The sequence below is a fragment of the Heterodontus francisci genome, chromosome 32, assembly GCF_036365525.1.
Source record: "Heterodontus francisci isolate sHetFra1 chromosome 32, sHetFra1.hap1, whole genome shotgun sequence".
NCBI classification, from domain to species: domain Eukaryota; kingdom Metazoa; phylum Chordata; class Chondrichthyes; order Heterodontiformes; family Heterodontidae; genus Heterodontus; species Heterodontus francisci.
The window spans coordinates 31713586-31739998 of record NC_090402.1 but is presented as its reverse complement, the minus strand read 5'-3'; the positions used below and the strand labels follow the sequence as shown (position 1 = coordinate 31739998).

Below are 26413 nucleotides of genomic sequence, written 5' to 3'. Positions count from 1 at the left end.
GGTGGGGAGGAGGGATGTACAGTCTTGCAGGGGCTCTGATCCTATGATGCTGGGGGTGTCCGATCCTAGGGAAGGGATGGGGAGATCCTGTGGGGGGGGGGGGAGGGGGTGGCAAGCAGGTTAAGTTTAGGGAGCCTGGGATAGCACTCGTGTTCCTCCTGCCCCACAAGTAGTGCCGGAAAGGCTCTTCCACACCAGCAGTGCTTGCTTCCCTTTAGCTGCTGTGTTTCCTGAGGACCAGGAAACGCAGCCGGCCAGGATTAAACCTGGAAGGCAGATAAAAAACTGTCCGAGGTTGGTTGGATTTAGATTTGAGATTTTTAAAATTTGTAGCTTCCCCCCTGAACCTAACCCACAAGGGGATTAATATTCCCCTCCATCTTTCTGTACTTTTTTTTTTCTTTGTGAAGCTCCTGAATCACTGACTCCATGTGTTTCTTTGTTTCTGCATCACTGCATGTCAAGGATACTTAAATATATAGTGACGATGAAATAAACCAACCAAAGATCTTATTTGGACAAACTATCCTGATTGAGCAATGTGCTTTTCTTAAAGTACTATTGAATCATTTGAAACTCAAGATGAATTTAACCTATTTCCTTCCTCAATCTTTTACACCCCGCAGTTGACATCTAGTCCTGAAATTTGGATTATGAACTTCATCTGCCCAAATAAGTATAGAATTACTCATAATTTTCAGAAATATTCATGAAACATTATATATCTAAAATCATAGTACAGAACCTAATTATTGGATGGAAAGTTTTGAACAGTCTTGGAGATAAGCAGGGGTCCTGCTGACAAAGCAGTTCTACACAGCATGTTTCAATATTCCTTCTGTTATTATGATCTTAATTTATCTCTCTCCAGATGAGCTGACAGCAACAAAGATAGAATAATGATAAATGTTACTTCCACAGTTTGAGAAATGAGCATCAAATTCAGTTACTTAAACAGAGAAGAGACATGATGTTACATGACAGATGAGCAGTGCTAGACCAAGTAAAATACTCACAAGAGAGATGTCTGGCAGATTTCCAAGATCTCCTTGCAGTTGGTCATTGGTTACCATATGATCTGTGTCATTCTGCATGTGAGAACAGGGTCAATTCACTGATTAGACCATATCCCGTCAATTAGAATAGTGTTCGCCACACCATAGGCTTGAGTTGCAGACACCTGTGGTAATATGCCTCTGCAATTGAATCAATTTGGCATGCATTTTGGGAAAAATCCTTCAAATTCATGTGGGGTAATTTTAACTTTGGTGTAAAATGGGCGATATTGAATACACTGACCATTATACAGCATGGCTAATTTTCTTTTCTTTCAAATTCAATGGAAGGAAATACTAGCAGAGCATGTAGTGGGTGGCCAAATTGATATCACCTAATTTCCACCTTCACCCAAAGTTAAAATTAACCTCCCCCGATGGAGTCTTGAGGTCTGATGTGTGAAATGTTGGTGCCAACATTGTAGCCCATGCCTTTTCTAAACAAAGACATGGTTCTCTGTACTTTCACTGACTCAGCCTGTATATTTCAAACACTATTGCCTGGCATGCATGATGGAACCCAAATGTGCTGCTACAGGATCTTGCCACAGAGTGTGTTGATGGCTTCCTTCTGTGCTGTAAATTTCTATGATCTTAGAAGGTTGCATCACAGAAGGAGGTTACAGAGATAGAGGCTGGCTAGACCATGGAGCAATTTGAAAATGAAGATTAGAATCTTAAAATTGAGAGGTTGCTGGATTGGGAGACAATGTAGGTCAGCGAGCACAGGGGTGGCGGGTGAACGGAAGTTGGTACAAGTTATTAGGCAGATGGCAGAGTTTTGGATGAGTTCAAGTTTACAGAGGGTGGAAGATTGCGGGGGTGTGTGGCCTGCAGAGCATTGGAATAGTCAAGCCTAGCGATAACTAAGGTGTAGATGAGGGTTTCAGCAGCACATGATCTGAGATGGGGCAGTGATGGGTGATGCTAAAGAGATGGAAGTAGGCGGTTTTGGTGATGCACCGTCACATAGTCGGAAACACCGAAGACAACGGCTTCAGCCTTCCCAATATTTAGTTGGAGGAAACTTCATCCAGAACTGGATGTCGGACAAGCAGCGTGACAAATGAGAAAAACTGAAATTTAGATCATTGTGTACAACATCAGCTGAATATTTAGCTGGAATAGGGTCTATATCTTTACATGTGAGGACCAGAGGTTTGAGTAAATCCTGTACTTTTTGGTAATATTAGTTAAGTTATGATTGATGGATAACCTCCTGACTGGAGAAATTCCTTTGATTAGTAATGTAGACTTTTTTTTTTAATTGTCCATCTGAACTGCAAATAGAGCCATAGTTTAACATCTCACCCAAATGGTAGCACCTATAAAAATACAGCATGCTCTCAGTACTGTAGTGTCAATCGAGTTTATACATTCACATGCTTGTGTGGGGCTTAATACCTCAGGCTTCTGACCTGAAGGTAAGAGTACCACTAAATGAGTCAAACTGAAGTTCAGAGTTACGTCTCACTATTATTAAATATTTAGTACCTCAGTCTATTTTGTCTAAAAAAATCACAAGAGAAATATGATAATAAAAGAACATGGATTATATCACTTCACATTTAAGACATTTAAATGGTTGGAAGAACGCTTGCTACATTTTGGCTCTTTGGGAGCACACTAGCCATTGACATCTGTGCTTGTCTATGTAACACAAGAACATAGGAACAGGTTGGGCCATTTTGCCCCTTGAGCCTGTACCAACATTCAATGAGATTATGGCTGGTCTGTGACCTAATTCCACATACTTGCCTTTGTGCCCCATATCCCTCAATACTGTTGGTAAACAAAAATCTATCAATTTCACATTTAAATTTGAACAATTGACTTAGCATCAATTGCCGTTTACTGAAAAGAGTTTCAAGCTACTCCTGCCCTTTGCGGATAGAAATGTTTCCTAACTTAATTTCTGAAAGATCTGGCTCTAATTATTAGGCTATTTCCCCAGTTCTAGACACTCTCATCAGCGGAAACAGCTTCTCTCTACATACCTCATCAGTTCCCTGTAATATCCTGAAAACCTCAATCAAGTCATCCCTTATGTCACACCAACTTGCTTTGTTGAATGATAATTTTCTTTAATCCACTGACTGGAGATCCAAGTTTATATATATATTTTTAAAGACATTTAAAAAACAGATGGAAGATGATTTTGCTAGCAACTTAAGGTGGCCACCTAATTTGCAACACTGTATCCCAAATTGCAAGGCCTGTGAGGAGGGATACGAAATGTCTGCTCAAATTCCAGCAAGAACAAAGACCCAGGAAGTTTAAGGGAACTACCTGTTCTTTTTAGCAAGAGAAACACTGCTACCATGCTTGAATCACTGGGTGACTGTCATGTGACAAGCCCCTCCCCATCTGTCATTTTAAGCTTATGTTTCTTCTCTACAGCAGCTAGGAGAAGCTTCCGGACTCTGACACGTGCAGACCCAAGTGGGGATCCCTCTCTCTCTCTATTTCAGCTTACAAACGTTGAACTCTGCCTGTTGACTGACCACCTTTGCATACTTCAGCTACAATCAGAAACCCCATTGGAGGAAATCATCCACATTGCTGTCTCCAAGAGACCCACTGAACCAGTCATCTACCTCTTCAAACTAAAAACCTCAGGACAACCGAATTCAACTAGACGCAGCCGAATCATCAAACCCCACAGACTGTATACCCCTTTTTTAAAATGGACTCCAACTCAACCAATCTACCTTTCTCCACTCAGTAACCTATTTGTGTGTGTGTAAACCTCTAGCGTGTGTGTATGAGTGAAAGTTGGCACATGGTTTATTATTTTCATTAGTTCGGTTTAGGTACAATGAAGTCAACCCCTTTCTTTGTTAAACTCAAGACAACCTGTCCAATTGATCCTCGTTATGATCATAGCAAGTAAGTAATCAAACAGCTATTGAATTGGCCAGTACCTTCCATTTTAAGAAAGAATTAAACCTTGTGGTCAAACAGGAGAGGGAAAAGAGGAAAGCCATTTTCCCCCTCCTTACTTGACCATAACAGTTAACTTTCTAAATTCGAGGAAATGCACCTCTAATTTGTGTAATCTTTCCTTGTAATTCTTGGAGTCCAGGTATCAATCTGGTAAATCTATGTGTCACTCCCTCCAAGGTCAATATATCCCTCTTAAGGGAAGGTGCCAAGAATTGCTCATAGTACTCCAGGTGTAGTCTAACCAGGGTTTTGTATAGCTGTAGCATAACTTCTACCTTCTTGTATTCCGATCTACAGAATGCGGCAGTACAGAGGGATCTCGTACAAGAAACAAAAAAAGTTAGCATGCAGGCAATTGAAATGTTGGCCTATATTGCAAGAGGAATTTTTAAAAATTATTTTTTGGAATATGGGCATCACTGGCAAGACCAGCATTTGTTGCCCATCCCTAATTGCCCTTGAACTGAGTGGCTTGCTAGGCCATTTCAGAGGGCAGTTAAGAGTCAACCACAGTCCAGAGTCATGCATAGCCCAGACCAGGTAAGCACAGCAGATTTCCTTCCCATAAACGAGCCAGATGGGTTTTTACAACAATTGATGATAGCTTCGTGGCACAATTATGGAGACTAGCTTTCAATTCCAGATTTTTATTAATTTGTTGAACTTATTAATTAATTGAATTTAAATTTCATCAGCTGCCATGGTGGGATTTGAACCCACGTCCCCAGGCTTCTGATACGTCTTCCTTTTCCCTCAATGGAGGAGTCCCCCCCCCCCACTGTGGCTGACAGGGCTCTCAACCGTGTCTGGCTCATTTCCCGTACCTCTACCCTCACCCCTTCCCTTCCCTTCCAGAACCGCGATAGGGTTCCCCTTGTCCTCACTTTTCACCCTACCAGCCTCCACATCCAAAGGATCATCCTCCGCCATTTCCGCCATCTCCAGCGTGATGCCGCTACCAAACACATCTTTCCCTCCCTTCACCTGTCAGCATTCCGAAGGGATCGTTCCCTCCGCGACGCCCTGGTCAACTCCTCCATTACCCCCACCACCTCGTCCCCTTCTCACGGTACCTTCCCCTGCAATCACAGGAGGTGTAATACCTGCCCATTTACCTCCTCTCTCCTCACTATTCAAGGCCCCAAACACTCCTTTCAGGTGAAACAGTGATTTACTTGTACTTCTTTCAATTTAGTATTCTATGTTCGCTGCTCACAATGTGGTCTCCTCTACATTGGTGAGACCAAACGCAGACTGGGTGACCGCTTTGCAGAACACCTCTGCTCAGTCCGAAAGCGTAACCCTGAACTTCCAGTTGCTGGCCATTTCAACACTCCCCTCTGCTGTCATGCTCACATCTCTGTCCTGGGATTGCTGCAGTGTTCCAGTGAATATCAATGCAAGCTCGAGGAACAGCGCCTCATTTACCGATTAGGCACAGTACAGCCTGCCGGACTGAACATTGAGTTCAATAATTTCAGAGCATAATGGGCTCCCCTTTTTATTCTTAGCTATTTTTTCTTTATTATTTTTTATTTGTTTAGTTTATTTTAGTTTGTTTGGTTTGTTTCTACTGTGCCTACCCACTGTTTTTTCATCTTGGGGGCCAGGCTGCTCAGTTTTCTGTCTATTAATACCCTCTCTGTACTAATGCTTTGTCTTTCAGCACTCCATTAACATATCGTTTGCCTTTGCTCCATGACCTTCTGGTCAGTTATTCTCTGTGACCTTGTCCTATCAACACCTCTTTTGTTATTGCTTGCCCCATCCTCACTTTACTTGCTTAAAACCTTTTGCATTTCTAATATATGCCAGTTCTGATGAAGGGTCACTGACCTGAAATGTTAACTCTGCTTCTCTCGCCACAGATGCTGCCAGACCTGCTGAGTATTCCCAGCATTTCTTGTTTGTGTCCCCAGGGCATTAGCCTGGGCCCCTGGATTACTAGTCTAGTGTCATTACCACTATGCCACCATCTCCCCATAGAATGGAATATAACTGTACAGGGCATTGGTGAGACCATACCTAGAGTACTGCGTACAATTTTGGTCTTATTTAAGTAGGGATATACTTGCATTGGAGGCAGTTCAGAGAAGGTTCACCAGGTTGATTCTTGGGATGAATCTATTGTCTTGTGAGGAAAGTTAGAGCAGGTTGGGCCTATACTCATTGGAGTTTAGAAAAATGAGCGGTGATCTTATTGAAACATGTAAGGTTCTGAGGGTGCTTGACAGGGTAGATGCCGGGAGGATGTTTCCCCTCATGGGGAAATCTAGAACTGGGGCATAGTTTCAGAATAAGGGATTGCCCATTTAAGATGGAGATGAGAAGGAATTTCTTCTCTAAGGTTCGTGAATCTTTGAATTCTCTACCCTGGACAGCTGTGGAGACTGATTCTTGAATATACTCAAGGCTGAGATAGGCAGATTTTTGAACTATAGGGGAGTCAAGGGTTATGGAAAATAGGCAGGAATGTGGAGTTGAGGCCAAGATCAGACCAGCCATGATCTTATGAATGGCAGAGCAGGCTCGAGGGGCCATATGGCCTATTCCTTATACTATTTTGAATATTCTTATTTTCTTACGCCTCCAGATATAAAGCCCAGCATTCCATTAGCTTTTTAAATTATTTTCTGTACCTCTCTGTGACATTTTAATGAGCTATGTACATGAACCCCTAAGTGTCTTTGGGCCTCCACTGTTTCTAGGTTTTCACCATTTAGAAAGTACTCTGTCTTATCCTTTTTAGGTCCAAAATGGACAGCCTTATACTTTTTACTGTAAGAATTAGTATCTTATGAATTAATTTCTTGTAATAATTTCTTTTAATAATCCTTTAAGTTGATCGCCATGATTTACTAAACATCAAGAAGCACGACTGTGTGCTTAGTACAAATTGCTGACTGAGTGGAATGTGCCTTTAATCACAGACATGGTTCTGTCATGTAACAACCTCTGTAAATAACAGTTAAATGCTGACTATGTTTCCTGCCCAATAACAAAGTCATAATGACAATAATAAACTAATCAAGGCCATAACGAACTGATCAAGTGCACAAAAGAGCTTATGGTAACCTAATCAGGATAAAGATGAGGTTTTACCCTCCTCAAGGGTGGACTAATCAATTATGGGATAAGGCTAGGCCCAAAAAGGGCACAAAAGATAAGACTCTTGAGCCCCTCAGCACGCAACCCGAAGAGAAGAAAGAAGAACGAGAACTTAGGTCAACAGAAGACCTCAAGAAGAAAGAGAACAATTTTGGTCAACAGAAAACCTCAAGAACCAGTGCCACAAAAACTGTGCTTCGACTGTCCGGGGCTCAACTGAACCAGCTGTATCCTGTTGCCGACATTAAGTATTATCATTGAGTGTCTGAATACATTTATTTACCAATAATCATACAATCATTAAAGACCAACACTTGTACCTGTATTGGGTCGTGAGCAGTCACGATTCCAGGGCAATAAAGTGAGTTAATTCTGATAATGATCTTACACTACATTGAAATGCATTTGCCATAGTTTTGCCCATTCATTCTTTGTAATTTTCTGCTTCCATTTACATTGTTTGCAATGCTATCTATCTTTGTGCTATCAGAAACTTGGATATGTGGCCCCCTATTCCATTATCTCAAGTCGTAAATAAATACAGTGAATAGTTGACACCACTAGTCACATTCTGGCAATTAAAGTACCTGCCCATTATCCCAACTCTCTGCTTCCTGCCATTCAGTCAACTTCCTAACCAAGTTAATGTTTTATCTTCAATTCCAAGCTCTTCAACTTTAGTTAACAGTCTCTTACAAGGGACTTCATTGAATGCTTTCTGGTAGCCCATATAACTAACAGCCATAGACAGCTGTGACTGCAATTTAAAAACTGGCTACGAAGCACTGAGAGACATCTTGAGAATGCAATAAGGTATCATTTAAATGCAAATTCATTTTTTCTCATAATTCCTCAGACAGTCAGCTGGCCTCAGCATGATATCTTAATCACCATTCATAGTCACACTTACTTCCAACATCGTTATGTACTGATGTGTAGAAACAAATGATTTGACAGATTTTAGTCAAAAAAATCAAATATTTTGAACAACATGTTTGCGGAAATGACAATTGCACTTAAAATTAACTTACACTGTGCATGTAACACATACTAAAATGTAAAATATCATGAGTAGTTAATTGTGCAATGTATGTTTCAGTGCCAGTGCATGTAGTCACACAGCTGATTCAAAGTAAGTGGCATTATGACATTATCTGTCCTACAATTATCACAGTTCAAATGAGACAAGGGAAGCAAGCGAGTTTCTTTTCAAGAAAAACAGTCATCCAAGATGCAGCCAATGTTAATTACAGATGGCTCTAGATCCAGGCCAGTCTCCTGTGGCCAACTTTATCAGTTTGGGCCTCAGTCAATGTTTTGCTGTATAGATTGATTCCTTTTCTATCAGAGGAATAGAGAGCATCTACTTTTCACATAAAGCAAAGTTCTCACAAAACAGCAATCTCTTCTTGCAAGTTTCTAATTGGCAATGTCACCAAATCACTGCCGCAGGAGTCAGCTCTCAGCTGCTGAAAAGAGACAACCTCAATCATCGATGGAGGAGATTGCTATTAACAATCCATCTCCTATATTGGCAAATGGCATAAGATTTTTTTTTTAAATCTAATGTGATGAGAGCATGACAAGTACCACAAGTGTGAAAGACTTGACAGGAAGGGAAGGAGAGGGAACCAGCAGGCAGTGCAGGGATCCCCTGTGGCCGTTTCCTCAACAACAGGTATACCGTTTTGGATACTGTTGGGGGAGATGACTTACCAGGGGTAGGCAATGGGATACAGGTCTCTGGCGCAGAGTCTGTCCCTGTTGCTCAGAAGGGAAGGGGTAAGAGGAGCAGAGCATTAGTCATTGGGGACTCCATAGTTAGGGGAACAGATAGGAGGTTTTGTGGGAACGAGAGAGACTCATGGTTGGTGTGTTGCCTCCCAGGTACCAGGGTATGTGATGTCTCGGATCGTGTTTTTGGGATCCTCAAGCGGGAGGGGGAGCAGCCCCAAGTCGTGGTACACATAGGCACCAACGACATAGGTAGGAAGACAGATGGGGATTTAAGGCAGAAATTCAGGGAGCTAGGGTGGAAGCTTAGAGCGAGAACAAACAGAGTTATTATCTCTGGGTTGTTGCCCGTGCCACGTGCTAGCGAAGTGAGGAATAGGGAGAGAGAGGAGTTGAACACGTGGCTGCAGGGATGATGTAGGAGGGAGGGTTTTGGTTTCCTGGATAATTGGGGCTCTTTCTGGGGTAGGTGGGACCTCTACAAACAGGATGGTCTTCACCTGAACCAGAGGGGTACCAATATCCTGAGGGGGAGATTTGCTAGTGCTCTTCGGGGGGGTTTAAACTAATTCAGCAGGGGGATGGGAACCTAAATTGTAGTTCCAGTGTGCAGGATGTTGAGAGTAGTGAGGGCAGAGATAAGGTTATAAGGACACAAGAGGGCACTGGCAAGCAAGAGCTTGGTTTAAAATGTGTCTACTTCAACGCCAGGAGCATCCGGAATAAGGTGGGTGAGCTTGCAGCATGGGTTGGTACCTGGGATCTCGATGTTGTGGCCATTTCAGAGACATGGGTAGAGCAGGGACAGGAATGGATGTTGCGGGTTCCGGGATTTAGATGTTTCAGTAAGAACAGAGAAGAGGGTAAAAGAGGGGGGGGTGTGGCATTGTTAATCAAGGAAAGTATTACAGCGGCAGAAAGGACGTTTGAGGACTCGTCTACTGAGGTAGTCTGGGCCGAGGTTAGAAACAGGAGAGGAGAGGTCTCCCTGTTGGGAGTTTTCTATAGACCTCCAAATAGTTCCAGAGATGTAGAGGAAAGGATAGCAAAGATGATTCTTGACAGGAGCGAGAGTAACAGGGTCGTGGTTATGGGGGACTTTAACTTTCCAAATATTGACTGGAAATACTATAGTTCGAGTACTTTAGATGGGTCTGTTTTTGTCCAGTGTGTGCAGGAGGGTTTTCTGACACAGTATGTAGACAGGCCAACCAGGGGCGATGCCACATTGGATTTGGTACTGGGTAATGAACCTGGCCAGGTGTTAGATTTAGAAGTTGGTGAGCACTTTGGTGATAGTGATCACAATTCGGTTAGGTTTACCTTAGCGATGGGCAGGGACATGCATATACAGCAGGGCAAGAATTATAGCTGGGGGAAAGGAAATTATGATGCGATTAGGCAAGATTTAGGATGTGTAGGATGGGGAAGGAAACTGCAGGGGATGGGCACAATCGAAATGTGGAGCTTATTCAAGGAGCAGCTACTGCGTGTCCTTGATAAGTATGTACCTGTCAGGCAGGGAGGAAGTTGTCGAGCGAGGGAGCCGTGGTTTACTAAAGAAGTTGAAGAGCTTGTCAAGAGGAAGAAGAAGGCTTATGTTAGGATGAGACGTGAAGGCTCAGTTCGGGCGCTTGAGAGTTACAAGCTAGCCAGGAAGGATCTAAAGGGAGAGATAAGAAGAGCAAGGAGAGGACACGAGAAGTCATTGGCGGATAGGATCAAAGAAAACCCTAAGGCTTTCTATAGGTATATCAGGAATAAAAGAATGACTAGAGATAGGTTAGGGCCAATCAAGGATAGTAGTGGGAAGTTGTGTGTGGAATAGGAGGAGATAGGGGAAGTGTTAAATGAATATTTTTCGTCAGTATTTACAGTAGAGAAAGAAAATGTTGTCGAGGAGAATACTGAGATACAGACTACTAGGCTAGATGGGATTGAGGTTCACAAGGAGGAGGTGTTAGCAATTTTGGAAAGTGTGAAAATAGATAAGTCCCCTGGGCCAGGTGGGATTTATCCTAGGATTCTCTGGGAAGCCAGGGAGGAGATTGCAGAGCCTTTGTCCTTGATTTTTATGTCGTCATTGTCGACAGGAATAGTGCCGGAAGACTGGAGGATAGCAAATGTTGTCCCCTTGTTCAAGAAGGGGAGTAGAGACAGTCCTGGTAATTATAGACCTGTGAGCCTTACTTCGGTTGTGGGTAAAATGTTGGAAAAGGTTAAAAGAGATAGGATTTATAATCATCTTGAAAAGAATAAGTTCATTAGAGATAGTCAGCACGGTTTTGTGATGGGTAGGTCGTGCCTCACAAACCTTATTGAGTTTTTCGAGAAGGTGACCAAACAGGTGGATGAGGGTAAAGCAGTGGATGTGGTGTATATGGATTTCAGTAAGGCGTTTGATAAGGTTCCCCACGGTAGGCTATTGCAGAAAATACGGAAGTATGGGGTTGAAGGTGATTTAGAGCTTTGGATCAGAAATTGGCTAGCTGAAAGAAGACAGAGGGTGGTGGTTGATGGTAAATGTTCATCCTGGAGTATAGTTTCTAGTGGTGTACCACAAGGATCTGTTTTGGGGCCACTGCTGTTTGTCATTTTTATAAGTGACCTGGAAGAGGGTGTAGAAGGGTGGGTTAGTAAATTTGCGGATGACACGAAGGTCGGTGGAGTTGTGGATAGTGCCGAAGGATGTTGTAAGTTACAGAGGGACATAGATAGGCTGCAGAGCTGGGCTGAGAGATGGCAAATGGAGTTTAATGCGGAAAAGTGTGAGGTGATTCACTTCGGAAGGAGTAACAGGATTGCAGAATACTGGGCTAATGGGAAGATTCTTGGTAGTGTAGATGAGCAGAGAGATCTTGGTGTCCAGGTACATAAATCCCTGAAAGTTGCCACCCAGGTTAATAGAGCTGTTAAGAAGGCATATGGTGTGTTAGCTTTTATTAGTAGGGGGATCGAGTTTAGGAGCCACGAGGTCATGCTGCATCTGTACAGAACTCTGGTGCGGCCGCACCTGGAGTATTGCGTGCAGTTCTGGTCACCGCATTATAGGAAGGATGTGGAAGCTTTGGAAAAGGTGCAGAGGAGATTTACTAGGATGTTGCCTGGTATGGAGGGAAGGTCTTACGAGGAAAGGCTGAGGGACTTGAGGTTGTTTTCGTTAGAGAGAAGGAGGAGAAGAGGTGACTTAATAGAGACATATAAGATAATCAGAGGGCTGGACAGGGTGGATAGTGAGAGCCTTTTTCCTTGGATGGTGATGGCAAACACGTGGGGACATAGCTTTAAGTTGAGGGGTGATAGATATAGGACTGATGTCAGAGGTAGTTTATTTACTCAGAGAGTAGTAGGGGTGTGGAACGCCCTGCCTGCAACAGTAGTAGACTCACCAACTTTAAGGGCATTTAAGTGGTCATTGGATAGACATATGGATGAAAATGGAATAGTGTAGGTCAGATGGTTTCACAGGTCGGCGCAACATCGAGGGCTGAAGAGCCCGTACTGCGCTGTAATGTTCTATGTTCTATGTTCTAAGTGCTGTAAAGGCGGTGACCTTAACTGGGAAGGCAAGCAATGCATGACAAGATTAAAATTTATTTTTAGCTATAATTATTCTTTAATACTTGATTGGGTAAGGGTAGAGACTTTGCACACACGATTATTCCATTACATCATTTGTTTTTTATCATTTCTGTGAACTTTCTCAGCCTTATCCGGTCTTACTTCTCATCCTCAACTGACCACCCTTAGCATATAGCCTCACATCCAATTTCTAGTTTGGTCATTCAAGGGCAGAGATCTTTGGAGAATTGGAGTCAGTGAATTGAGGTTTATTTTTCATTTGTGTTTTACCTGATACTATATGGCAATTGGGACAAGTGGGCTGTAAAAAAAAAAATCATAGAACAGGAATAACATGCTGTATTTAGTTAACTAGGAGACATAATTTTGAGGATGCAACTTCAATGCTGTGGGATTGACAACTTGTGCCAGCAAACCTTTTGGGACCATCTTTAAAGCTCAGTCTAGGACCTACACCTGTTCTTTGATTGTGCACCAGTAAATTGCGCTGGTGCGTCTTATAATTGCATTATTTAGTAGTACGGGTGACAAATCAGTAATAAGACCTCGTCCTGTCTTCTGTGATGCATTTTCTTTTCGCGGTTTGCTCTGCTATATGAAGGACAGTGACTCATGCTCAAGCACCATTTCACAAACACGATCAGTTCTTCAGCACCTTCCCCAACCGACTATTCTTCATTTGTAAGCCTAGGCAATGAGTTTGCAGGCTGTCTGACAATGGAAGATATCAGTTGTGCATACTCAAAGCTGCAGAGACGATCTTCCCTCACTGTCAACACAAGACACCTTTCAACACAAATCACTGAACAACGATTAGAAATGGAAATCATGTTTGATGTCTTTGCTTCCTATCATCAGGGTTGTTGAAGCCAGTTAAAGATTTCCTATTGCTATCTGGGGTGACGTCAGCTAGCAGTACACACTGGGTATTGAACCTGAATACTGTCCTTATAGAATAGCGTATTGACCTGACAAACACAACAGTACATTTGAAATAAAAATAGAAAATGCTGGAAATACGCAGCAGGTCTGGCAGCATCTGTTCTGAAGAACAGCCATAATCAACTTGAAACGTTAACTCTATGCTGCCAGACCTTCGGAGTATTTCCAGCATTTTAGTTTTAGTTTATTTTTAGTTTTTAGTTTTAGAGATACAGCACTGAAACAGGCCCTTCGGCCCACCGAGTCTGTGCCGACCATCAACCACCCATTTATACTAATCCTACACTAATCCCATATTCCTACCAAATCCCCACCTGTCCCTATATTTCCCTACCACCTACCTATACTAGGGGCAATTTATAATGGCCAATTTACCTATCAACCTGCAAGTCTTTGGCATGTGGGAGGAAACCGCAGCACCCAGAGGAAACCCACGCAGACACAGGGAGAACTTGCAAACTCCACATAGGCAGTACCCGGAATCGAACCCGGGTTGCTGGAGCTGTGAGGCTGCGGTGCTAACCACTGCGCCGCCCCTGCTTTCCCAAATTTCCAGCATCCTCAGTATTTTAGGACAGTACATTTACTCACTAAGCCACTGGTGTAACTATACTGTTGCATTTTTAATTGCATGCTGTGTTTGAACATTGCAAGGTCAGAAGTTCATGAAATTGTTAGAATATGGATAAAAAAAGCCTTGAATATATAAAGCGTCTTTCATGACCTCAGGATGTCCCAAAGCACTTTACAGCCATTAAAGTACTTTTGAAGTGTAGTCACTGTTGTAATATATGAAACACTGCAGACAATTTGCACACAGCAAACTCCCATAAACAGCAATGTGATAATGGCCAGATAATCTGCTTTAGTGATGTTGTTTGATGGATAATTATTGACCAGGACAATGGGGGGTAACTCCCATACTCCTCTTCAAAATAGTGCCTTCCGATCTTTTACATCTACCCGAAAGAGCGGCCGGGGCCTCAATTTAACATCTCATCTGAAAGACAGCACCTCAGATACTGCAGCACTCCCTCAGTACTGCACTGGAGTGTCAACATAGATTTTTGGACTCAAGTCTCCTTCTGACAGAGATGAGATTGCTTCTAATCAAACCACAGCTGACAATGTTTTCTTCAAGAAAGTTTCAAAGCAAAATAAAATGTTTATTTTTATGCGCAATTCAAGATAATTACACCTCATCATCATCAATTGACAATCATCAGATGTTGTCCTCCACATTTCTTTACTCCCTCTGTTGTGTTAAGGACTGTCCGCCATCACTTTTTCCTTGACTTGTTCTGCACTGTAGCTGTCTCACAGCTGGCAGGTTGCAGATGATGTTGGCTAATTCAAGGATTAGCTCATCCACCTTTTGATGAAATTTCCTTCATCAAGCATCCCACTTCTCTCCTCTTGGTGCTCATCCACCCAGAACCATTGGCACTTACTGGAGGTGGGCAAGTTATTTAATTGCCACCCAGCACTTAGCTTTGAAGAGTTACAGGTGGTACTGACTGCTATCAGGTTTTAACACGAGACCTGCCATACAGGTAAATACACAACCTTGCAGGAATACAGAAACAGGAGTAGGCCATTCAGTCCCTCAACCTGCCTTTCAATTACATCACGGCCAATCTATATCTCAACTCCATCTATCTGCCTTGTACTAAATGCTTAAAAAGCATGGAAGGAAGGATGGAGTGATCTCAGTTTGCCTTAGCATTTTATAATTGACCAAGCTCATTGATCAGTTCAACTGCCTATTTATATAAAACAAATCCTACAGTGTGGCTATCCTGCTGCTCCTGAGCTTGATTTCAGAAATTCAGTGCACATTCATTTAATTGATTAAGTTGTGAATTTTGTGACTGCGTGAATGCCTCAATGGCTGATTGTAACGATTCAGGGATCATTTAATTAATTCATTAATGGTTGACCTTCTTGCAACTGAAACGCCATCAGATGTATTTATGGCACATTTATTTAATTCATTAATTTTTGCCTGGTTTGCTCCTCCCTGAAGTCCGATGGAACATATTGAGGGTGAATTTATTTCATTCTTGGTTGTTGTGTTCCTCCCAAAGCCTGAGGGAATTTATTTAGCCCACATTTATTGATTACATTTTTGCCTGAGCCTTTATGACTCAAGTCCAACTGTATGTTTGTAGGCTGTGTTTATTTACTTCATGGTTGAAACTCAGTCCCATGTAGGTAGACCCTGAAAGCTGGTTCAAAACATTGAGACTACATTAGTCCTAAAATTAAACACTCCACTAGAAAATTACAAAATCCCTCAATTTAGAATGTTGAAACAAAACATCTTGCTCATAACTGCACTGATGGTGGATGTAGCTAGAAAACACAATTTAAGAGACACAACTTTGATGCTCTAGGATTGCTTACCTGTGTCAGAAAACCTCTTGGGGCCATCACTAAAGCTCAGTGTGGGACTTATGCCTGCTATTAAGGGACATAGATCTCTCTGGGCCTGGTAGACAGTACATTGGCCAGAATTTCTGGGGTATTCCATAAATATCCACAGAGATGCCCCCCAAAACTCTGCCAGGCAGAAGGGGAGTGGCTGAGGGATTTGTCCACGCTCACCTGCACCCCTACCCTACCAAACCAGCCAGAATTTGGGATGGAAGCTCGTGGATATGGGTTACATCCCAAAATCCTGCCTCCCTATGGGTGACCTGCCCACGTTGTGCTTTCTTTGACCTGAAGAATTTCAGGCCAGTTGTTGACCTCTACTTTAGATTTTACAGTAATATTCTGAGTGCCACAATGGTTTTTATTTATAATTAATGATCTGTTTCAATGCCAGATTCATTGGTGATTAGTGGAACCAAATTAAACTGTGTTTTCAGCACTGATTAATGTGTAATTTGGCAGTTGCTCTAGAAATTCACTTTGCTGGAGACCCATTACTGAACGTGTTCTTAATATATTGTCAAACTGGTTCTATTAAATTGAGACTGCTCACAATAGGGTCAAAATCCCTTTTTGACATATTTATGGAAACAGTAGATTTCTGTAAAACATAAAATCGGGTCCTGGGCAAAAGTGCAAACAGTGTACATGGTGGTGTTTAGTGCATCTGTGGCAATTCCAACCCAGCCCAGCCATGGATTAAGGAACCTTAATAAAAAGACCAAAAGATTGAAAAGCTGTTTCATGTCTGTATTGGCCCTGTTGAAGGCAACTAAGGCTCTTCATAAAATAAGTGCTTAAAAGCCAGGGTGATCATAGAATCATATAATCTTACAGCACAGAAGGCCATTTGGCCCACCATCGCTCTGCCCACTCTTTGCAAGAGCTATCCAATTAATCCCACCCCTGATTTTCCCCATAGCCCTGCAATGCTTTGTTTTTCAATTATTTATCCAGTTCCCTTTAGCAAGTTATTATTGATTTTATTTCTACCACCTTTTGAAGCAGTGCATACCAGATCATAACTCGCTTCAAACAAAAAAAAAATCCTCATTTCCCTTCTGGTACTTTCACCAATTATCTTAAATCTGTGTATCTGATTGTTCGGGGTTGCAGGGTCATTTGAGACCTCGGGGGTGGTCATTCCTGCCCTCTTGTGAGGCTCCCAGGTCCAGGCAAGGGTCACGAGCCAAGGCCAATGGCAGAGCCAGCAAATGTTTGGTGGTGATGGTGAAAGATCTGGAACCTCAAGGGACAATTTCTGCTTACAGACGGATTATCTTTTGGGAAAAGGACTTCTGTTTCCTTTAAAGCACCCATAAGGAAGGCAACGGGAACCTACCTCATGCACTTTTTCCCTCATTGTATTTCTCACTTCTCTTGGAAGTTAAAAAAAATATGAAGTTCTTCCGAGCACTTGAAGAGGAAAGCGCTGGACCGTGAGGCATGGAGAAATGAGCAGAGGACCTACCCTTTGGCAGATCAGCACTTCTCCATCTGGTTATTGACCTTCCTGCCAATGGAAATAGTTTTTAGCAGAATGGTACTAGGAATAAAGGACTTCAGTTAAGCGGAGAAACTATGAATGTGAGATTGTCCTCTTTAGAGTAGAGAAGGTCAAGGAGAGATTTAAAGGAGGTGTTAAAAATTATGAAGTGTTTCCATAGAGTAAATAAGGAGAAACTGTTTCCAATAGCAGGAGAGGTGATAACCAGAGTACACAGATTTAAGGTAATTGGCAAAAGAACCAGAAAGGCAATGAGAAGAAATAGTCTTTTGCAGCAAGTTGTTGTCTGGAATTCAGTGCTGGAAGCACATTCAAAAGTAAATTTCAAAAGGGAATTGGATGTACTCTTGAAACGGAAAAATTCGTAGGGGTATGAGGAAAGAGGAGATTGGGATAGCTCTTTTGAAGAGCCAGCACAGACCTGGTTGGCTGAATGGCCTCCTTCTGTGCTGTATGATTCTGAATATATGAATAGGCAAATCCCAAAGCTATACCTTAAATCTTCTTAGTCAGCAGCCTAAAAATTAAACTAAAATTTGTGCCAAGCACTGGTGGTGACTATGGTTGACTCTTAATTGCCCTCTGAAATGGGACAACAAGCTACTCAGTGGTACCAAACCGCTACAGAACAAAAAAGCACTGCGGATGTATCTATACCACATGGGCAGCAGCAGTGGCAGTGAGGGGTGGGCAATAAATGCTGGTCTTGTCTCCGATGCTCACATCCCAAAACAAATTTTAAAAAATGCATCTTCCTTAAAAGAGAAGGGAAGTGCAGGGGATTATATTCAGTTCAAGGTTTTCACACAATCGAGTTTGCCACTCCAGTACAGTGCTGAAAGAGTACTACAATGTTAGCACTAGATTTCAAACAAGATGTCAAGCCAAGGCTCTGTCTGCCTGCACCAATGATTAAGAAGAATCATTAAGGAAGAATCAGGGGCTGGATTTTTAAGGCTCACTGGGTGTGGCAGCAGATGCGTGCGTGATTTAAAGTTAGCGTTCTCGGACATTGACACTGCGGCCCGCTGCCTCCGGAATGTTAAACCATTTTCGAAGGGATGCCGGGAGGGAGGGAACAGCAAACTGCATGCCTCCAATTAAGTGCCTGTTGAACTCATTGAGGAGCTCATTACCAGGCTTGTCAGCAGCAGTTTACAATTTTCAAAGGAAGGGAAAGAGGAAAACACCTGGGCTAGATTTTATGGGTCCCCCTGAGATGGGGTTGGAGGCAGGGGGGCCCTTAGAATTGTGACAGGAGGCGGGGGTGGGGTGTGGAGAGTACATCGCCTCCCCGTCTCCAAGTGATTTTGTCGAGGGCGGGATAGCAGACGACCTTTCGCCCAGAGGCCAATTGAGGCACTCGTGATCTATTAATGGTGACTTAAGGGCCCCTGCCCCCTGCCACTGGGATTTAACCAGCAGCAGTGGGTACCTCCACCATGCAGGGAGGTCACCCAGTAATAGGAGGTGCCCTCCCTGTGGCCTTGGGGAGCAGTGGGGGGGGGGGGTCTCCCTCCTCCATGGACAATCTGTGGCCCAATGAGGACCCCCACTGGGAAAAACTGCAGCTTCCTGGATCAACCCTCCCCCTGAACTTAACACCCACCCACCCCCCATTCCCCTCACCAGGGCCTTCCATACTCGCCCTGGTGACCCCACCTCACCCACTTCTGGTCTAGGGTTCCAACGCTGGTCCTATGTCCAAGACCTCTGCAATACTGACAGTGGCCACCGCTCCTGGTGGCACTGCTGAAACTGCTGAGCTGCTGGCTCTGTGATTGGTCAGCAGCTCTTGGAGGCAGGATCCTTGTCTTTAACGGGACGAGGACCCCAACGCTGGGCACTTATGTGCCGGAACAATGTATGATCGTGCCGGGTTTGGGGGGAGGGTTCGGAAAGGCTGAGACAGGACTCCCCCTGCCTTTTTGGCCAGGTGCCGAGAGCCCCATCGGCTCCACAAAACCCAGTCCATCATGTCTGGAGCATGGCAGGGTGTACAAGTGCAAATACTGCGGGGTCCATAAGGGCTGTGGGAAGGGCTGGTTTACATAATGCAGAGGCCCAAAATAAAGCTCAGCTTCTCCAAAGGTGCCACCGAGCAGCCATTGCTGGAGCTGGGAGACTTGTTTTTCTCAGTGCTGATTGGTACAAATCGGGAGAGGGATGAAAGCCTGCTGGCATCACTGGGGCTACTGTCCTACAGTCATCTCCCTGCAAATGACAGAGCGCCAGCGGTGAAGGAGGCTACACCTATACACCTATTGAAGCAGATAGTCTCGGACCTGTGTGCTCTGATCCACAATAGTCACAGTTGTCATGTTCAGGAGGGCAGAGGGCTACATCCACTTTGACAGAAATGGGTCTGCACAAGCACAGAGGGCATTGGCATTCACCTCCATCATTGGATTCCCCCATGTGCAGGGTATCATCAATTGCACCCATGTGGCCATCAAGGCATCTAGTGATCGGCCAGTGAGATCCATCATCAGGAACAGCTTTCACTCACTCAATGTCCAACCTCCATGTGTGCACTCGCTTTCCTGGCAGCTGCCATGACTCCTTCATCCTCCGCCAGTCCAGCCTCCCTCAGATCATCACTCCATCCCCCACAGTGCATGGACGAACCCAAGGGGACAAGGGAAAGCCCTTGAAGAGATGTCTACTGACCCCTCTATGGGAGCCCCAGACAGAGGCACTGGGGCTGTACAACCAATGCCACCTGCTCAGCAGTCCATTGGGCTTGTGAAGATGTAATTCCAATGCCTGGACCAGTCGGGTGGCACCCTCCAATACCTTCCTACAAGGGTTTCGGTCATTGTGATGGTCTGCTGCATTGTTCATAACATGGTCCTCCAGAGAGGTGTGGACCTTGAGCACAGTGAGTCCCTAGAAGGAGACAGCTCATCGGGGGAGGAGCAGGAAATAAGAGAGGAGGAGGAAGAGTGGGCAGATGGAGATAACACTGAACTGAGAGGCGCCCCTGCTATATGACGAGGTGGCCTCTTCCTGCCACCCTCAGGGAAAAGGACCTCCCTTCTCTCCCTCACAGCCTCCAGCATTAGATCCAGGTGGACATCGATGAAGCGAGGGGCTGTCCTGTTCCTATTGTCAGGCCTCCGGCTCTCCTGTGACATCTCACTTCCCTCTGGTGCAGTGTAAGGTTTTGACACAAACCGCAGAACTCTCCCTCAAGACAACCAGCAGCCTCAGTGATGGCTGCTGTGGGGTGTCTAAATGAGTCTCACACTTGATCTGACCTGCCTCCATTCCCATCCCCACTGGCTCTGTGGACAGGAAACCATTAACATATGAATTAAGGGCTTATCCATTTAAAAATCTGAATCTGAATCAGCTTCCCACTGGAGGCAGGTTTCTGACCCCAAACCAGACCAGGCTCCTGTTTCCCACCTCCATAACAAAAATCCAGCCCAGGGAGTCGCCTAGTACCCTGACCATCCCCCTTCCTCAGCCACATCAACAAGGATAAGTGATCCAGGCTCCAGCGCATTACAAATATGTGAACACAAATTTTAACTCTAAATATTGTGCTTCTAAATGTAATGTTTATCAGAGGTGTTAAATTCATGAGAACTTAAAGATAAAGATAAAGACATCAATCCAACTTATGAAGCAAAATTTTGAATAAGGAGTGATTTCCACCTTCACTAATCAGTTCTATAACTGGTGCATGTTCCACTCCATGGGCTGGATTTTACCGTAGGCGGACGGGAATTCGCCACCAATGTAAACGTTGGTGGTGAACCCGCTTCCACCTAGCTCGGGGATCCGTCCTGTATTTTATGGGTCCCCAGGCTTTAACTGTCCTGAGGCGGGACTTCCACCTGCTTGAGGGAGGAAGTCCCGCCTCATTGAGGTGCCAGCCAATCAGCGGGCCGGCAGCTCTTCGTCCCAGCAGCGCTGCTGGGAACGGTGGCCACTGCTGGGACTGAAGCCCAACCGACCATGGGAAACCTCACTTGCTGCCGACCACCAGTACACCTTTGAAGCATGCCTGCCATTTTAAAATATGCTGTGCTCTCAAAATGATCCCCATGAGTGAAGGTAAGTTGGGCATGCCTCACCAGGGAGATCAGTCCTTCTCTGGTGAGGCTGGTGTGGTCGTTCGGGGGGAGGGGGGCATCTTGGGTTCCGGGGTGGGTTGGGAGGCGGGGACGGCCCTCAATCAGGCACCCTGTGCTAGACTGCCATGCACCCCCTCCCCTCCACCCAGCGCGCGGAAAGGCCGGCAGCTATTGCTGGGCAGCCTTTCACGTCCCCAGCACGCCCACTTGCCATAGGTAAAATACCCATGGAGGCGGGTGAGGGCCCTTAAGTGACCATTAAGTAGCCACTTAAGGGCCTTAATTGGCCTCAGGCAGACAGGCCGTTTCCCTCCCCCACCCCCACAGCGTAAAGTTGACCGGAGGCAGGAACGGGGCGGGTAGGCCTCCCAGAGCCTCCCGCTCAATTTTACGCCACCCCCACGCCACCATCCGACTTGCTGGGGCAGCGGAAAATCCAGCCCCATATGCCTTGTAACTGATTAAATAAAAAATCATCCTAAACAACGTAGAATATAAGAAAGGCTGATTGGCAGGGGTTGAGTGAGGTGTTGGTGGAGTAGTGGGTTGGTGGGTGGGGGGGATACTGCCCAATATACTCAATAGGAAACTGCAATATGGTTCATCGCACAACCGAGTACTATTCTCAGTTAAACAGATAACTAAAAGCTCTGGTAACTAAGAGGATAATTTTGAGAGCAGAGCATATTTTAAAATGGCAGGCATGTGTGCTGGTGGTCGGCAGCAGGTGACGTTTCGCATTGTAAGTCTGTACCTCCCTGGTGTAATCTCTTGCTGTATATACAAAAGGTGCAAACATCTAGGCCTGAATTTTACCAGTGCGCCACAAATCGCGACGGGCGTGCTTTGAAGCAGGCAGTACACCCGTCGCTGAACCCCCACAATATTTTGCGCGGGGGCTCATTTAAATGGATGGGCAGAGTGGCTGCCCCTGATGATGTAGAGGGAGCAGCCGCTCCGTCCCCGGCAATGGCGTCCAGCGCCAGCGCACAGGCGCTGGCACCATTTTTAAAGGGCTTCAAGCCCTTACTGGCGACTTGAATTTTTAAAGAGAACAGCACCTCTAATTTAAATAAAAACACTCAATTACACTTCAAAGTCACTCTTTCAAACCCCTGCAATGATCAAATATATTTGTTTCCCTCTCCCCCTGAAAAACCATTTTTTGCCAGTAACAACCTTTCACCCCCAAACTTTATAACCTTTGCCCTTCAACCCCTTCCCACCATCCCCTCAGACAATGGAAACGGTTACCGCCACTCCCCCCGCTCTGAAAATTTCACTCCTCCCCCCTCTCTACCAGTGTCACGCCTCGGAACGCCGAACGGAGTTCTGAAGGTGCAGGAGTTCCGGCCGGCGGCCACAATATTGACCTGAGACTGCCGTCGCTACCAGGTAAGTCATTATGCCTTAATTGTAATATCATTTGCATATTCAGATGAAGGCTCTGCCATATTTGGGGGGGAGGTGCCGCACCAAGGCCTCGCCACCGCCAATAAAATGCAGTGGGGCCCTCCTGGCCCAGGGGTCTAGTAAAATTCTGCCTCTCGTATCCTTTTCTAGCAACATTTCCTTGCACGTGAACTCAGTCACAACAAGCTTTGAAGTCTGATCTCCACATAATATACAAAAGTGATGAACATTTACTGCTGTTGAGGGACAGGGAACAGCACAGATCTTCAAGTAGGAAAACAAAATCTGACTTTTTCTAAAGGTACTGCATCAAGTTTTTGGAAGTGTGGAAGATCATTGCTGTAATCTGCAAAAGTGCCACAATATTCTGAAGTTACTGACACTAAATATATCACACAGATGGAGGTTTAATATTGCACTTTCATTTTATGAGAAAACAGATTTTGGAAGATATTAAAATTCACAGCAGTTTCATCAAGCTGCTATGCAGAAATGGATTCAGTGTCAAAAATTAATGGGCAGAAAACTCTTTGCACCCTTTCAAAGGTGTACTAGAATGATGGACTTCCACTTGTTGCTTGTGTAATTTGAAGAATTGTAATAAGAGACCTGAATTTGCTGAAAACTTGCTCCTTAATAATGGGACATCTACCATTATGGTGCAAAGATTCCAGGAAATTATGGCGTGAGTTACTTATGCTGTTACATCATACACCACTATTGCTTCACAGAGCCACTGGATGATTGGGGAGTGCAACAATCTAACTTCTGGCGTTGGTGCTAATATCACCATTGCGGCAAATTCCGAGCCCTTTTTTTTTGTTAAGAAGCAATTGTGTTAGGATGCATTGTTTTTATAATGTACAGAAATATTCCTAATCAGAATAAAGAAAGATACAAAACAACAAAAGCAGCATGCAGAATCCACACAGCACACTGGGACAAACAACAAGAGAAACCCATTAAAAACAGCATGGGCAACTTATCAAAGGCAAACAGGATCCGCTGCACACAAAAGCAGCTCCACAGCACTAAGCATAATGAGCCCCCACTTTACTATGGAAACCACACCACTTGAGATCACACATAGGAAAAGCTGTACCTCCATAAGGTCTATTAACCATAACAGGCGTTCCTAGAATAATCAGATTTCGATGGAAGCAGAAAAGAGACAAAAAATGTATTAGCTCAAAACACCACAGGCAACCAAAGCGTCATCCTGCAAAATGCAGTGCAAGACAATGCAGTGATGGCGCTTAAAAAAAAATCTAGGGCAACTGAATAACATATAAAGCGAAGCAGCAGATGAGCAATGTTCCAATTGAGGGAAATTGTCACAACTGTATGCTCCACACAAACGAACAGGGACTGAAAACAGTTTAGTATCAGGAAAAGCAAATCTGCACCTTTCACAAATGGCACATCTGCTGTTGCATTTTCTTCAGTGCTGAAGTACAATATTAAAGCACCGCGCTCCCATGAAACATCAATCTTTCAAGACATATAAATAAAAATGATAATGGAATATCAGATTTGTTAGTTATTGTCCTGACTTTTTCAGGGACTTCTCCTCTGCCATGAAACACACCAGCTGCACTGATGCACATTATGGCTTCCAGACAATCCCAGGCTGAGGGAACAGTTGTTTTGATGCTCCACTGCAAAAGTGTTCAAGTTGAAATTGCTTTAATGTAAAGCTGAAGTACTCGGCAGTGCAGCAAGTTTGATCAGACTTTAAGAGTCATTTAGGGCACAGAAGGAGGCCAATCGGCCCATCAAGTCCATGCCGGCTCTCCACAGAGCTATGCTGTCAGTCCCACTCCCCGGCTCAATCCCCATAATCCTGCAAGTCTATTTCTCTCAGGTGGTCATCCCACTTCCTCTTGAAATCATTGAATGTCTCCACTTCCACCACCTTTGTGGGCAGCGAGTTCCAGGTCATTACCTTCCGCTGCGTAAAAAAGTGCTTCCTCATATTTCCCCTTGCATCTTTTGTCCAAAACTTTCAATCTGTGTCCCCAAGTCCTTGTACCATTTGTTAATGGGAACAGCTTTTCCTTGTCTAACTTATCTAAGCTGGTCATAACCTCGTACACTTTTATTAAATCTTGCCTCAGTCTCATTTGTTCAAAGAATAATAAACACAACTTTTCCAACCAAATGTTGTAACTAAAATTCTCCATCCCTGGAACTATTCTGGTAAATCCTCTCTGCACCCTCTCAAGGACCCTCACATTGTTCTTCAAGTGTGGTGACCAAAATTGGATGCAATACAGTTAATTTACATTAACCAAGCTTCATAAAGATTCCACACAACTTCCCATTATACTCAATGCCTTTATTTATGAAGCCCAAGATCCCATATGCTTTACTAACCACTCTTTTAATATGTCCTACCACCTTCAAAGAATGATGCACATGCACCCCCAGGTCCCTCTGTTCCTGCACACACTTTTGGAACTGTTCCAGTAAGTATATATTACCTCTCCCTATTCCTTCTGCCAAAATGCATCACCTCACATTTGTCAGTATTAAATTCCATTTGCCACCTCTCTACCCATTCTGCTAGACTATCCATGTCCTGCTGCAGGTGGTTCAGGTCATCCTCACTATTTGCTGCACCTCCAAGTTTGGTGTTGTCAGCAAACTTTGCGATTCTACTCTGTATTCCAAAATCCAAGTCAGTTATATATAGCAAAAAAAGCAGTGGTCCTTGCACTGATCCTTGGGGAACACCACTGTTTAGATTTTTTTTTTTAGATTTTAGAGATACAGCACTGAAACAGGCCCTTCGGCCCACCGAGTCTGTGCCGACCATTAACCACCCATTTATACTAATCCCACACTAATCCCATATTCCACCACATCATCACCTGTCCCTATATATTTCCCTACCACCTACCTATACTAGGGGCAATTTATGATGGCCAATTAACCTATCAACCTGCAAGTCTTTGGCATGTGGGAGGAAACCGGAGCACCCGGAGGAAACCCACGCAGACACAGGGAGAACTTGCAAACTCCACACAGGCAGTACCCAGAATTGAACCCGGGTCGCTAGAGCTGTGAGGCGGCGGTGCTAACCACTGCGTCACTGTGCTGCCCATCTCCTGTCTGAAAAACAACAGTTCACTTTGATTCACTGTTTTCTGTCTTTAAGCCAATTTTTTATCCAATTGAACATTGACCTTCTTATTCCATGAGCCTCAATTTTGTTAACCAGCCTTATATGTATTACCGTATCAAATGCTTTCTTCATCAATCTTCTCTGTTACTTTATCAAAAGATTCAATTAGATTAGTCAAGCACAATCTGCCTTTTACAAATCCGTGCTGGCTATCCTCAATTAACTCGAACCTCTCTAAGTGTCCGTTGATATTTTCCCTGATTATTGTTTCTAAAACCTTACCCACCACTGATGCTAAACCACCTGGCCTGTAGATGCTATGTCTGTCCTTACACCCTTTCTTGGATAAGGGTGTCACATTTGCCACTCTCCAATCCTCTGGCACTTCCCCCTTATCCAAGGAAGATTGGAAGATTATGGCAAGCCCTTCCGCTATCTCCATCCCCACTTCCTTTAGCATCCTGGGATGCAAGCCATC

The 26413-nt window shown here is 44.2% G+C and overlaps 1 protein-coding gene across 1 annotated transcript in view; it reads right to left on the bottom strand.

Moving 5' to 3' along the window:
- Nucleotides 1-26413, bottom strand: part of whrna (whirlin a) — a 205482-nt gene that overhangs the window by 21586 nt on the left and 157483 nt on the right. The window contains exon 9 of the mRNA XM_068011888.1: nucleotides 1017-1088. Coding sequence (XP_067867989.1) covers nucleotides 1017-1088 — 72 coding nt within the window. The remainder of the gene's footprint in view (nucleotides 1-1016; nucleotides 1089-26413) is intronic.